Source organism: Ochotona princeps, chromosome 15, assembly GCF_030435755.1.
Source record: "Ochotona princeps isolate mOchPri1 chromosome 15, mOchPri1.hap1, whole genome shotgun sequence".
NCBI lineage: Eukaryota > Metazoa > Chordata > Mammalia > Lagomorpha > Ochotonidae > Ochotona > Ochotona princeps.
Genome location: NC_080846.1, coordinates 16412981 through 16426215, shown reverse-complemented (window position 1 = coordinate 16426215; position 13235 = coordinate 16412981). Strand labels below are relative to the sequence as shown.

The 13235-nt window shown below is 49.9% G+C and overlaps 1 protein-coding gene across 1 annotated transcript; it reads right to left on the bottom strand.

Moving 5' to 3' along the window:
- Positions 1-163: 163 nt before the first annotated feature.
- Positions 164-3742, bottom strand: COQ10A (coenzyme Q10A). The gene is made up of 5 exons (XM_004589665.3): positions 3530-3742; positions 2774-2920; positions 1475-1667; positions 1243-1344; positions 164-955 (listed from the first exon to the last, which is right to left on the bottom strand). The coding sequence occupies exons 1-5, from the start codon at positions 3664-3666 to the stop codon at positions 788-790; spliced, it is 747 nt and encodes a 248-aa protein (XP_004589722.1). The 5' UTR covers positions 3667-3742; the 3' UTR covers positions 164-787.
- Positions 3743-13235: the final 9493 nt, after the last annotated feature.

Sequence of the window (13235 nt, the reverse complement as noted above, 5' to 3'; positions counted from 1 at the left end):
CAAAGAGTAGGTACAAGGTCCTGGCTTGTGGCTTGTGCTGCTAGCTACTATAGTTAGCAGGGACTCTATGTCCAAGAACCTTATTCCTTCACTCCCCCAGGGACAAAAATCATGACATTGTTGCCTCCCCCCCAAAAAAAACAATAGAAAAATAAAGGCCAACTCACTCTGTCACAATTTATTGAAATGTTATAAAAACTCAGGCCAAGTTGAAGAATAAGGTACAGAGACAACTCTGTTCAGTGCTTTTCTCTCCTCAGCCCTGTGGCACTGTTGCTAAGTCAGCCCCCTGGTCTGTTAGTCTATCAGCAGGCAGCACAGAGGGATCCTTACAAGTGGGCAAGGCCATCTGGATTCCCAGCTGGAGGCAGGTGGCTTTTTGTCCTGTGAGCCTCAGGCAGGACCAAAGTTACCCATCCCCCAACCCCTCTGCCAGAGGAAAACCTCAGTTCATTCAGCCCTCAGAGAAATTGCTTTCATGCCCCAGTTGGACTCTAAAGTGCCCCAACAGGGCCGAGACAAAACCACACAGTCCTGATTCCAGTGACATGGCCACAGGCGTGCAGGGCTCTTGGGAGCAGCCTGACCCTCCTTCTCCTGGGCATGTTTCACGCCCCCACCTTTTTCTATCCCAGGATTTCCAACCAGCGAGAGCCCAATTTCTGGAGAGTTGAGAGGAGGAGCAGTAGGAACGACCAGACTCCTTTCACCTTGGAGCAGGAGCCAAAGCAAATAAATAAGAGCTGGGGGTGTGGGGAGAAGAGAGGCCAGCGAGCCGTCCTGTGCCTCAGGTCTGGTGTACCTCATGGAACATCAGTTCTCGGGGGATGGCTGTCTCTGGACCAAACTTGGTGGCTGCCCGGCGTTCAAAGGCAGCAACGTTTTGTTTGACCACCTCATCAAAAAACATGGTGGCCAGCTGGGAGTGCAGCAGAGAACGAAATTCAAAGGAAATCTGGGAAGGTGTAAGAGACGGTAAGAAACAAGAAACTTCAGCTCAACTTCCTCCCAGTTCCCAAGGACTCCCCATAATTCTTTACGTCCCTCCAGGAGCTGGTTAGCATTGAGCATAGAACAAGCCTGATAGGAACTCAGACCTATGGAATGGTCCCTGACTTGGGAAATGCTAAGTGTTAATGAGACAAAAAAGATAGCCCTTGTCTATGAGCGAGCACCCTAGCTGCGCACACCAAACACACAGCCCTGGGCTTGACTTCTATGTGACACAGTCACGGGACTCACCGAAAAATCCACAGTGCAGGTTCGGGGATAGGCAGGAATACCAGGACTGAATCTCCAAATAGTCTCCAAGTGGTTGAAGAGCTTGCCATCAGTACAGACAGCCTGGAAGAATACAATTAAATAACATCACAGTAAATACTTGGCACTTGGGGGTATAGGCCAGAATTGTCCTTAAGTGTGAAACAGCGGGGGGATACGGAGAACTGGCAACCACTTCTCATCCTGCCCTCACCTTGACCATGTGGGGTTTGACCATGGACACAGCAGAGGTGTAGCGTTCTACCACAGGCGGAAACCCAACCTCCAACTGGGCCTTCAGGTGACCCTTCCGGCTGGATACCACAAGAGACTTCTTACACCAAGGCACGAACTCGCGGTACTCCTGCACGTTGGCCACCACCTCAAACATCTCCTGCATTGAATACCTAGGGGAAGGGGAATCAGAGAGGCCAAGAAACTGCCAGCCAGGTCAGGTTCCTCCCTGCCCTAGACCCCCATCCCACATCTTCACCCACAGCAATGCCCCTTTAGGACTCATCAAGATCATGTTACTTTATGTTGTAAGATTTATTTTTTATTGGAAAGACAGATTTACAGAAAAGACAGATCTCCCACCCACTGGTTCACTCTCCAAATGGCTGAAATGGCCAGAGATGAGCCAATTAGGAGCCAGTAGCATCTTGTGGGTCTCCCACATGGGTGCAGGCTTTGGGCCATCCTCCACTGCCTTCCCAGGCCACAAGCAGGGAGCTGGATGGGGAGTAAAGTAACCAGGACACAAACTGGTGCCCATCTGAGATTCCAATACTTAGAACAGGAAGATTAGCCAACTGAGTCTTCATGCCTGGTCCTCCGTGTTCTTACCTGTGAAGCTGATTCACTGCTTTGCTTTAAGGATTCAATGGGAAGATCTGTAAAATGCCCAGTAGCTACCATGTAACAATGACTGAGAAAGGGCCCGGCGGCTTGGCCTAGCAGCTAAAGTCCTTGCCTAGAACGCCCCGGGATCCCATGTGGGTGCTGGTTCTGGTCCCCGCAGCTCCACTTCCCATCCAGCTCCCTGCCTGTGGCCTGGGAAAGCAGTCGAGCACGGCCCAAGGCTTTGGGACCCTGCACCCAGGTGGGAGACCTGGAAGAGGTTCCTGGCTCCTGGCTTCGGATTGGCGCAGCGCCGGCCGTTGCGGTCACTTGGGGAGTGAATCATTGGATGCAAGATCTTCCCCTCTGTCTCTCCTCTCTGTATATCGAACTTTGTAATAAAAATAATTAAATCTTTAAAAAAAAGATACATTGCCTTAGCATATGTTTCTGATAGTCCCAACTTTGGCATCATGTACTTAATTCATTAGCACAGCAGCCATCAAGAAGGGGGAGAATACAGGATCAGAAACACAGCTGGCTAGGGACTTGGTGCAGGATGAATCTTGTCTGTTGTTGCTACCTTTACTTTCTGGCATGGGCATGGTGTTGGATGGGGATGAGTGGAGGGATAGAGAAGGTGGAGGAACTCTGGACAGAGGAGGATGCTCACCCCATGATCCTCCGCTCAGAGTAAGCCTTTCGCTTGTTGGTGAAAGGGGCAGCAAAGCCCATGAAGGAACGACTTGGAGGTAAACCAGCCTCGGCCGCCAAGACAGAGCCAGTCCGGGGCCAGAGCAGGCTGCAAGAGATGAGAAACCTAAGGCCAAGAAGAAAAGGCAAGGCCGCGTCATGATTTTTTTTTTTCCTACCCTCTCTGCTTTATCATTTTCCCAGTGAAAGGGAAGAGGAATCCATCCACAGGAAGGTCACCCAGACAAGTCTTTCACCCGCCCCACCCCCATTCCCTTCTCCAGCACCTGCCGCAGCCCGTGCAACTCCCCAGCCAGGCAGTCACGAGTAGCAAAAGGTCGAGGGCGTCTGAGGACAGTGCCCGGGGTGGGGATGGGAAAAAAGCGGGTACGAGCGAAGCTCCCAGCTGCCTTTGACCCAAGCTGCGCTACCGCTGACAGCAGAGGCGCTCGGGCGGCACCAACTGCCCTCGGGGCCCCAGCAGGTCCGATTACCCCCGGTACACCCGCCAAGGGCCAACAGATGATTAGGGCACCCTCCCCGAGGGACCGCCTCTGCAAAAAGCCGGCTCCAAAGCTCTCCATTTGGCTTCCGGCCTCCGGCCCGCCAGGCATCCAAAGGGAAGAACGCGGGCGCCGCGGGACTTTAGGGTCGAGGTTAGGGTGCGGGGTTAATGAGGGGCGGCGCTGGGCGACCCCCTTTCCCTCCGGCGCAGACGGCTGCGCCTCCCTCTCACCTCATTGGTCGTGGCGGTCTAGGGCCCAGGGGCGGAGCCGGGGCCGGGCACGAGCCCGGGCGGAGCGAGAAGCCGCAGCAACGCTGGGCCGCCGCGCGCGTCCCGGCCGGGAGTCGCCGCGCGCCCGCGAAGTTCATGCTCGTGTCCCTCCCCGGGCCTCGACTGCGACGCTGGCTTGCGAACCTCCTCCCCCTCCTCACCGGCGAGGAAGGAGCAGCAGGAAACGGCCGCCGGGCGGGCTCAGGGAGCCTCCCACCTTGGCGCAGGGACGGCGGCTCTGGTCGCCCTGCTCCCGCCCCGGCGGCCGGGTAGGTTACAACTGAAACCGCGACCGCTGCTCCCGGGGCTCTTGGTGCCCCCCACGTCACGCCGTTGCCATGGCTCAGGGCCCCGGGGAGGGAGGAAGCAAGGGGACCACGCTGGCTGTTGGGAGATGTAGTTTCACATCTGCGGCGAGAAAGGGCGCAGGCAGGGTGTGCGTTCGAGAGAAGCTTGCAGAAATGGCTCAGGGGCGCGAGGTCGCCGGGGAGAAGGAACCGCTTGGCGAGTGGGGTGGTCACAGGACCTGGTGCGTAAGGCGCAGAAACGACTCATGGGCGTGTTCGCCGCGGCTATCTCTGGATCCGCTGGACGCCGCCCCTCGCTTGGAGGAGCCGGTTATCAAATTCTGCCTGGTGTACACTTCGAAGTTCTCTGCTTGTTGGGAGACGTTTTGTTTTGGCTGTGGTAGTGCGAGCAGGATCCTCTACTTTTAAAATCTTTGCTTTGACTCTCACTTTGGGCAGGATTTTGCCTGAGAAGTGCTGGGTGCGGTGAGGACGGGGAGGGACGGGGAGAAAGACTGAGTTTTAGTGGCTGCTCACAAGGTGTCCTGCCCAGAGGTAGAAGTTCTCTGTCTTTCCCTGCCTTGAGGTTGGCATTATTTGTGGAACTTCTGCTGGCCAGAGATTGGCTTAGACTTTGAGACCATCTTAAGTGGATTTCAAGTTACCGCAATGATCTTTTGAACACATGCTGGCTTACATTTAATGTTAGGAAGGTTTTTGTTTGTTTTATCCTGACATATGCAGAAACTTCACACAGCTAAGTGGTCAAGATGGAACCCAGGTCTGGGTGACCATTAAAACACATATAGAGGGCCCAGCATAACAGCCTAGTAGGTAATTCCTCACCTTGCATGTGCCAGTTCATATCCCAGCTGCTCCACTTCCCATTTAGCTCCCTGATTGTGGCCTGGGAAAGCAGAAGAGGATGGCCCAATGCATTGGGCTCCTGCACCCGTGTAAAGAACTAGAAGAAGCTCCTGTCTCCTGGCTTTGGATCAGCTCAGCTGCAGCCACTTGGAGAGTGAACCAGTAGATTGAAAATCTTTCTCTGTCCTTCTCTCTGAAAATCTGATTTTCAAATTAAAATAAATAAATCTTTTTTTTAAAAAGCTCATTTAAAAAAATAAATAAAACCAGGGTAGGTTATGCTGCCACCTGCAATGCCCATATCCCGTATGAACATTTCTTCCCCTGACACCAATGTGGGTGGGAGACCTGGCTCTTGGCATTGGCCTGGCACAGCCTGGGCATTGTGGCCATTTGGGGAGTGTACCAGCAGATGAAAGATTTCTTTCCTCCTGTCTTTCCTTCTCTGTGTAACTCTGCCTTTCAAATAAATATTTTTTTAAAGGAATTTATTCATTTTTATTGGAAAGCCGGATATACAGAGAGGAGGAAAGACAGAGAGGAAGATCTTCCATCCGATGATTCACTCCCCAAGTGAGCCGCAACGGCCGGTGCGCGCCGATCCGATGTCGGGAACCAGGAACCTCTTCCGGGTCTCCCACGCAGGTGTGGGGTCCCAAAGCCTTGGGCCGTCCTCAACTGCTTTCCCAGGCCACAAGCAGGGAGCTGGATGGGAAGTGGAGCTGCAGGGATTAGAACCGGCGCCCATATGGGATCCCAGGGCATTCAAGGCGAGGATTTAGCCGCTAGGCCAAGCCGCCGGGCCCATACATATTTTTTTTTTTGAAAAGTGTTCTGGGACATGTGTTGTAGAGTGGGTTAAGCTACCCCTTTCTGCATCATCCTGTATTGGAGCTCTAGTTGGAGGCCTGGCTACTCTGCTGCTGCTCCAGTTCCCTGTTAGAGCACCTGGGAAGCAGCAGGTGAGGGATCAAATGCTTCAGTTTCTGCCACCCGTGTGGGAGACCCAGATGGATTTTTGGCCGCTGACTTCAGCCTGGCCCAGCCTCAACTCCTCAGTTGTGCATCTGAGGAATAAACGAACTGACAGATGGAATATTGATAGCTGTCTGTCTCTCAATTAACTAAATCTTACAAAATATATAAGTATATATACAAAATATATGCTCTGCCAGAGTGGTAGGTATTTAGCTTAGCCGTTTAAGATACCTATGTCTCATTTCTAAGTATCATGACTAAGTGATTCCTGGTTCAGCCTCCTGCTAATGCAGGCCCTGGTGAAAGGGAAGAGGAATGTAGCCACAGGAAGGTCACCCAGGCCACAGTGATGGTTCAGGTAGTTAGGGCCCTGCTACCCACGTAGAAAAACTGCACTGAGTTGCCCCTTTTGGGCCTTTGGAAAATGAACTAGTAGATGAGAGACAACTTTTCTTTTCTTTTTTTTTTTTAAGATTTATTCATTTTATTACAGCCAGATATACACAGAGGAGGAGAGACAGAGAGGAAGATCCTCCATCCGATGCTTCACTCCCCAAGTGAGCCGCAACGGGCCGGTGCGCGCCGACCCGAAGCCTGGAACCTGGAACCTCCTCCGGGTCTCCCACATGGGTGCAGTGTCCCAATGCATTGGGCCATCCTCAACTGCTTTCCCAGGCCACAAGCAGGGAGCTGGATGGGAAGTGGAGCTGCCGGGATTAGAACCGGCGCCCATATGGGATCCCAGGGCTTTCAAGGCGAGGACTTTAGCCGCTAGGCCACGCCGCCGGGCCCGAGACAACTTTTCTTAAAACAGTTTGTCTCCATAACACTTAATAGTACTAGGTCTCAATAATTTTTTTAAGGATTTATTTATTTAGTTGAAATGGCAGAGTGACAGAGAGGAGATTCTTCATCAACTGGTTCACTCCCCAAATGCCCACAAAGCCAGGACTGTACCAAGTACACCTATACTTGAGTTTATCATCCGCTGCCTCCCAATAGTATTAGCAGGGCACTGAAGTAGAAGTGGAATAGCTGGGAGGCTGACATTATGGGGAAGTGTGTTAAACTGTAGGCTGTGACACTGACATTCTATATTGGAGTTCAAGTTCAGGCTGTTCTATTTCTAATCCTGCCTAGATGGCCCAACTACTTAGGTCCCTGCAACCCACATGAGAGACCCAATGGAGTTCTAGGCTCTTGACTTTAGCATGGCTCAACCCTGGCTGTTGACAGCCTTTTGGGGACTGAAATGACGGATGGAAGATACATACACACTACACCGCCTTGACTGTCACTCTACCTTTCAGATAGTTAATTTCAAAAAAGAAGTGGAGGGGCTAGCATTGTGCACAACAGGTTAACCCACTACCTGTGATGACTGCAATCCATGTGACACTGGTTCAAGTCCATTTGGCTTTGGATCCATCTCCCTGCTAATACACGTGGGGAAGCTACGTAAGATGATGTGAGGGCTTGAGCCCCTGCACTCATGTGAGAGGCCGAGATGAAGTTTCACTTCTGGCTTCGGTCTGGTCCAGCCCCAGCCAATAGGACCAACTGGGGAGTGAACCAGTCAATGGAAGCTTGTCATTCTGCCTTGGCATAGCAGGTTGTGCCACAGCCTGGAACATCATCATCCATATGGGTACAGGTTTGAGTTCTGCTTACTGATCCATCTCCCTGCTAGTGCACCTGGGAAAGAAAAAAAAAAAAGATAGCCCAAGTACTTAGGTCCCTGCCCTGCACCCATGTGGGAGACTTGGCAAAAGCTCCTGGCTCTTGGGTTTTGACCTGGCATAGCCTTCACCATTGTAGCTATTAGAGGAATGAGCCAACAGATGGGAAGATTTCTCTCTCTGTCCTCTCTCTGGGATGCTGCCTTTCAGATAAATGGAGGGAGCTGGCTTGATGGCTCAACGGGCTAATCTAGCAGGCAAGTGCCAGCATTCCATCTGGGTAGTGTTTCATGTCCCGGTTGCTCCATTTACAATCCAGCTCCTGCTTACAGCCTGGTGAAACAGCAGAAGATGATCCAAATCCTTGGGACCCTGCACCCACATCGGAAAACAGAAGAGGCTCCCTGGCTATTGGCTTCCGATCTGGCACAGCCCTAGCCACTGAAGTTGTCTGGGGGAGTGAATCGGCAGATGGAAAATCCTTCTCTCTGATTCTCTTTCTCTGTAAATCTGCCTTCCCAATAAAAATAAATACATCTTTTAATTTAAAAAAAAAGGAGTGGAGTAGCTGGGATTGGAAGTGATACACTCGTCCCAAGTGGTCACTCAACCCATTGTACTGTAATGCACATTCCTCATAAATAATCATTGATGTAAATAATATGTTTTGTTTCCTTTTCTTTTAGCCTCTATATCTACTGGATGGAAGACATGACACCCCAAGTTGCAAAATAATCTCACTTTCTTTTCTCTTCTAGGATCTCCTCCTTTCTGTACTCCAGGAGAGCTTGTTACGGCCACACACACACACACACTACCCCCATACGGCATCTCAGCACAAATGCAGCAATCAGAAGTCACCTCAAATGGGCCTACAACCTGGGACAGATTTACTCTTCCCAGCTTCACTCTTGTTTGCCTGCACCCATCCCAGCTGACTGAGAATGGCTGCCTGGTGTGATGAAAGAATTAACCGGGATACCTGGCTGAATGTTGGCCTCATCCACACTCTGCCTTAACTGAATTAACTGCTACAAGCTCCCCAAGGTCCTATAGGCCTGCCATGCCAATTTGCCTGCTGCTAATCACATTAGCTGATTACTGCCATTTAAACCTTTTCTAGATTATTCCCTGTACTTGGAATGTGTCCTACCATGTCCCTGCCATTCTCCATGTCATTTCATTCATGTACTAACTTAAAACATGCCTGTTCCAGGAAGACCCCTGTTTTTCTACTCACATTGTGTTTTTTTTTTTTAACTTTTCCTGCAGCAATAGTTTTTTTAAATTTTTTAAAATTATTAGAATTTTAACATTATTATTATCATTTTATGATACAGTTCCATAGACCCTGGGATTTCCTTTACCCTCTCCCCAAGTTCCCTTCCTCTACCAGTTAGTTCCCCCATATTATTGCTATAGTATAGTTCATAAGTAGTCATATGTCCATCATTTTGGGCATGGACAATGGCAAAGAGTCCAGCATCCTATTGTCAAGATATAGTTAATAGTTTCATTGGGAGTCCACCATTGATCTGGAAGTAGAGATTCATACTGTGTTGTATTCTCACATCTGGATATGATAGAGGAAGACCCTTTTGGCTTAACCCATCCTTCAACATGACTCTGAAAGGTAATGTCAGATAAACTAGCATGTGCCTTGTGTTCTCTATGTGTGCTCTGCTGTCAAGTAATAAACTCCTCAAGAAGTGATGCTACTGCTTCTAAGTTTCCACCTTCCAGTCAGTTAACAACACTGCAACAAACATATTTGTTCGAAGAAGGGTAGGGCTGGCATTATGGCACAGCATGTAAGCTGCTATCTAGCAGTATCCCATAAGAGCTCCTGTTTAGGGCCCAGCACGAGAGCTCAGTTGGCTAAATCCTCACCTTGCAAACACCAGGATACCACATATGTACCGGTTTCCCATCCAGCTTCCGATTTATGCCTTAGAAAGCAGTAGAGAGGGGCCCGGCGGCTTGGACTAGCAGCTAAAGTCCTCGCCTTGATCGCACCGGGATCCCATATGGTCGCTGGTTCTAGTCCCAGTGGCCCCACTTCCCATCCAGCTTATGACCTGGGAAAGCAGTCAAGGATGGCTCAAAGCCCTGGGACACTGCACCCACATGGGAGACCCAGAAGAGGTTCCTGGTTCCCAGCTTCGGATCGGCGGGCACCGATCGTTGCAGCTCACTTGGGAAGTGAATCATCGGATGGAAGATCTTCCTCTCTGTCTTTCCTCTTCTCTGTATATCTGACTTTGTAATAAAAATAAATAAATCTTTAAAAAAAAAAAGCAGTAGAGAATGTTTCAATGCCTTGAGACCCAAACCATGTGGGAGACCTGGAAGAGGCTTTGAATTAGCTCAGCTCCAGCTATTGTAGCCACTTGTGGAGTGAACCAGTGGGTAGGAGATTTTTTTTTTTTTAAGATTTATTTTTATTACAAAGTCAGATATACAGAGAGGAGGAGAGACAGAAAGATCTTCCATCCGATGATTCACTCCCCAAGTGAGCTGCAACAGGCCGATGTGTGCCGATCCGAAGCCGGGAACCTGGCGCCCATATGGGATCCCAGGGCTTTCAAGGCGAGGACTTTAGCCACTAGGCCACGCTGCCGGGCCCGGATAGGAGATCTTTCTGTCTCTCCTTCTCTCTGTAAATCTGATCTGAATTTCCAATTAAAAAAAATAAATCTTAAAAAAAAAGTGCCTTGTCTGGATCCCAGTTGCTCCATTTCCTGTCCAGCTTCCTGCTAACAAACCCACAGAAGACCTAAGTCAGCCTACTTGCTTGGGCCCCTGTGATTCACTTGGAAGGCCCAGATGGAGTTCCGGGCTCCTGGCTTCAGCCTGTTTCAGCCCCAGCCACTGCAGTCTTCTGGATGGTAAACCAACAGGTGGGGGATTGTTTCTCTCTCTCCCTGTCACTTTGCCTTTTTTTTTTCACTTTGTCTTTTGAATGAATAAAATAAATATTAAAAAAAAAAATACAATCCAAGGCAAGCATGTGCTTCCAGTTACCCTCATGTCAATTCAGAGGTCAGGGCTGTGGCATCAGAGGGCTCTGCAGTCCCTCCCCCATCCCTGTGGGTCTCGCCCTTCCCGTGTCAGCATGATCCACATCATATCTTCTTTCTTTACAGGGAAATCCTTTTTCTGTGCCTGGAGTAACATGAACAGAGGCTCTCCCAGCATTTGTTCTTCCTTCCAGCTGCCCTGAGGACCCGGCTGGCCATGTTCTCCTCCACCCCCATGCCAGGCACGTGACCCCAGCTCAATCCCTAAGTCCCCTGCCTCAGGTTACCAGGAGCTATTCTGGGCACTGGAGACGATGTATTCCCCTCCTCCACCCACTTGGGTCATATCCTGGCTTAGCCCTTCCTGGAAAATCCAGCAGACCCAACAGCCAAGTCCACATGTTCCAACACTTACAGCCTCCCCATGCTGCCTTCAGTTTCCGCTTCTCTCACCTCTTCATCATCATCACCCTCGATGAAATACCTGTTCCCGGGTACTGAGCTGCTGGAGTTAAAAACAACAAAACCCAGAAAGCAAAAATAAGTAAATAAATATACACCCGCTTTTTTTCTTTCTTTTTTTTTAAAGATTTATTTATTTTATTACAAAGTCAGATATACAGAAAGGAGGAAAGACAGAGAGGAAGATCTTCCATCCGATGATTCACTTCCCAAGTGACCACAATGGCTGGTGCTGCGCCAATCCAAAGCCAGGAGCCAGGAACTTCCTCCATGTCTCCCACGCAGGTGCAGAGTCCAAAGGCTTTGGACGGTCCTTGACTGCTTTCCCAGGCCACAAGCAGGGAGCTGGATGGGAAGTGGAGCTACTGGGATTAAAACCGGCACCCATATGGAATCTCAGCACGTTCAAGGTGAGGACTTTAGCTGCTAGGCTGCCACACCGGGCCCTAGACCAGCTTTTTAAAAAGATTTATTTATTTTTATTGGAAGTCATATTTACAAAGACAAGGAAAGAGAGGAAGATTTTCCATCCAATGATTCACTCTCCAAGTGATTGCACAGCTAGAGCTGAGCTGATCTGAAGCCAGGAGCTTCTTCTGGGTCTCCCATTCAACTGCAGAGTACCAAGGCTTTGGGTCTTTGTCCACTGCTTTCCCAGGCCACAAGCAGGGAGCTGAATGGGAAGCACGGCCACTGGGACATGAACTGGTATCCATATGGCATCCAGGCACTGTGCAAGGTGAGAACTTTAGCTACTAGCCTATCACGCTAGGCCCTCTTCCCTCTTTTATCCTTTCTGGTCTGGGATGAACTTCTCTCCCAGTTCCCATCTCGGCTGCTTTCTACCTCTCTAATGGGGAAGGGGACTCAGGTCCTCCATTTCTTGGTTGGGAGGAAATCTTCAAGTCTTTTGAAGTAAACTGTACCCCAACTCCTTAATCATGGAGTAATTAAGGCATGGAAAATTATGCATTACAATACTTTTTTTTAAGATTATTTTTATTGGGCCCGGCAGCGTGGCCTAGCAGCTAAAGTCATTGCTTTGAATGCGCCGGGATCCCATAGGGGCGCTGGTTCTAATCCAGGCAGCTCTACTTCCCATCCAGCTCCCTGCTTGTGGCCTGGGAAAGCAGTCAAGGATGGCCCAAAGCCTTGGGACTCTGCACTCACGTGGGAGACCCGGAAGAGGTTCCTGATTCCGGCATCGGATCAGCGCAGCACCAGCCATTGTGGTCACTTGGGGAGTGAATCATCGGACGGAAGATCTTCCTCTCTGTCTCTCCTTCTCTCTGTATATCTGACTTTGTAATAAAAATAAATAAATCTTTTAAAAAAGGATTATTTTTATTTGAGGGCCCAGTGTGATAGCGTAATTGTTAAGGTCCTTGCCTTGAACGTGCCAGGATCCCATATGGGTGCAGGTTCTCATCCCAGCAGCTCCGCTTCCCATCCAGCTCACTGCTTGTGGCCTGGGAAAGCAGTCGAGGACGGCCCAAAGCATTGGGACCCTGTACCCAAGTGGGATAACTGGAAATAAGTTCCTAGTTCCTTGCTTCGGATTGGCACAGCACCGGCCATAGCGGCCACTTGGGGAGTGAATCATTGGAGGGAAGGTCTTCCTCTGTCTCTCCTCCTCTCTGTACATCTGCCTTTCCAATAAAAATAAATAAATCTTCAAAAAATATTATTTTTATTGGAAAAGCAGATTCACAGAGAAAAGGAGACAAAGATTTTCTCTCCATTTGTTCACTTCAGGTGGCCAAAATGGCCTTAGTTGAGCCAATCCCATGTCAGGAGCCAGGAACTGCTTCTGATCTCTCACATGGGTGCAGTTTCCTATGGAATCAGGCCATTCTCTACCACTGTCACAGGTCATAACCAGGGAGCTGGATTGGAAGTGGAGCGATTGGAACAGGAAGCAGCGCCCATATAGGATACTGGCACATGTAAGGCAAGAATTTAGCTACTGAGCCATCACGCCAGGGTCTTACAACAGCCTTTGTGACAAAACATCTCAGTTTGCTATGCTGGCATCCTGGAGTCCTAGCTGTTCGCCTTCCAATCCAGCTCTCTCCTAAGGAACCTGGGAAGGCAGCTGGATGATGGCCCAAGTGCATGGACCCCTGGCACCCACGTGGAAGACCAGGAGGGAGGTCCAGGCTCCTGGCTTCAGCCATTGCTCATGTCACATTCTTTTCTCTATCATCAGTCTGCCTTTCGAGAAAAAAAAATCTTTAAAAATAAATTCATGGGATTTCTCTCTGCAGTTTGAACATTTCTGCTATTTCCTTTCTAGCTGATCTCCCTTATCCATGGGTGCAACGCACCTTCCTTCCAGCTGTGGCTACTGCCCTATTCAATCCACCTCCTCCCC

Excerpts from the sequence above, each read along its gene's own strand:
- COQ10A (XM_004589665.3), bottom strand. The coding sequence starts at position 3,666 with ATGAACTTCGCGGGCGCGCGGCGACTCCCGGCCGGGACGCGCGCGGCG. Across the intron at positions 1,668-2,773 it reads TCTGAGCGGAGGATCATGGG|GTATTCAATGCAGGAGATGT; the intron begins GTGAGCATCCTC and ends CCCTTCCCCTAG. Across the intron at positions 956-1,242 it reads CCTGCACTGTGGATTTTTCG|ATTTCCTTTGAATTTCGTTC; the intron begins GTGAGTCCCGTG and ends ACACCTTCCCAG.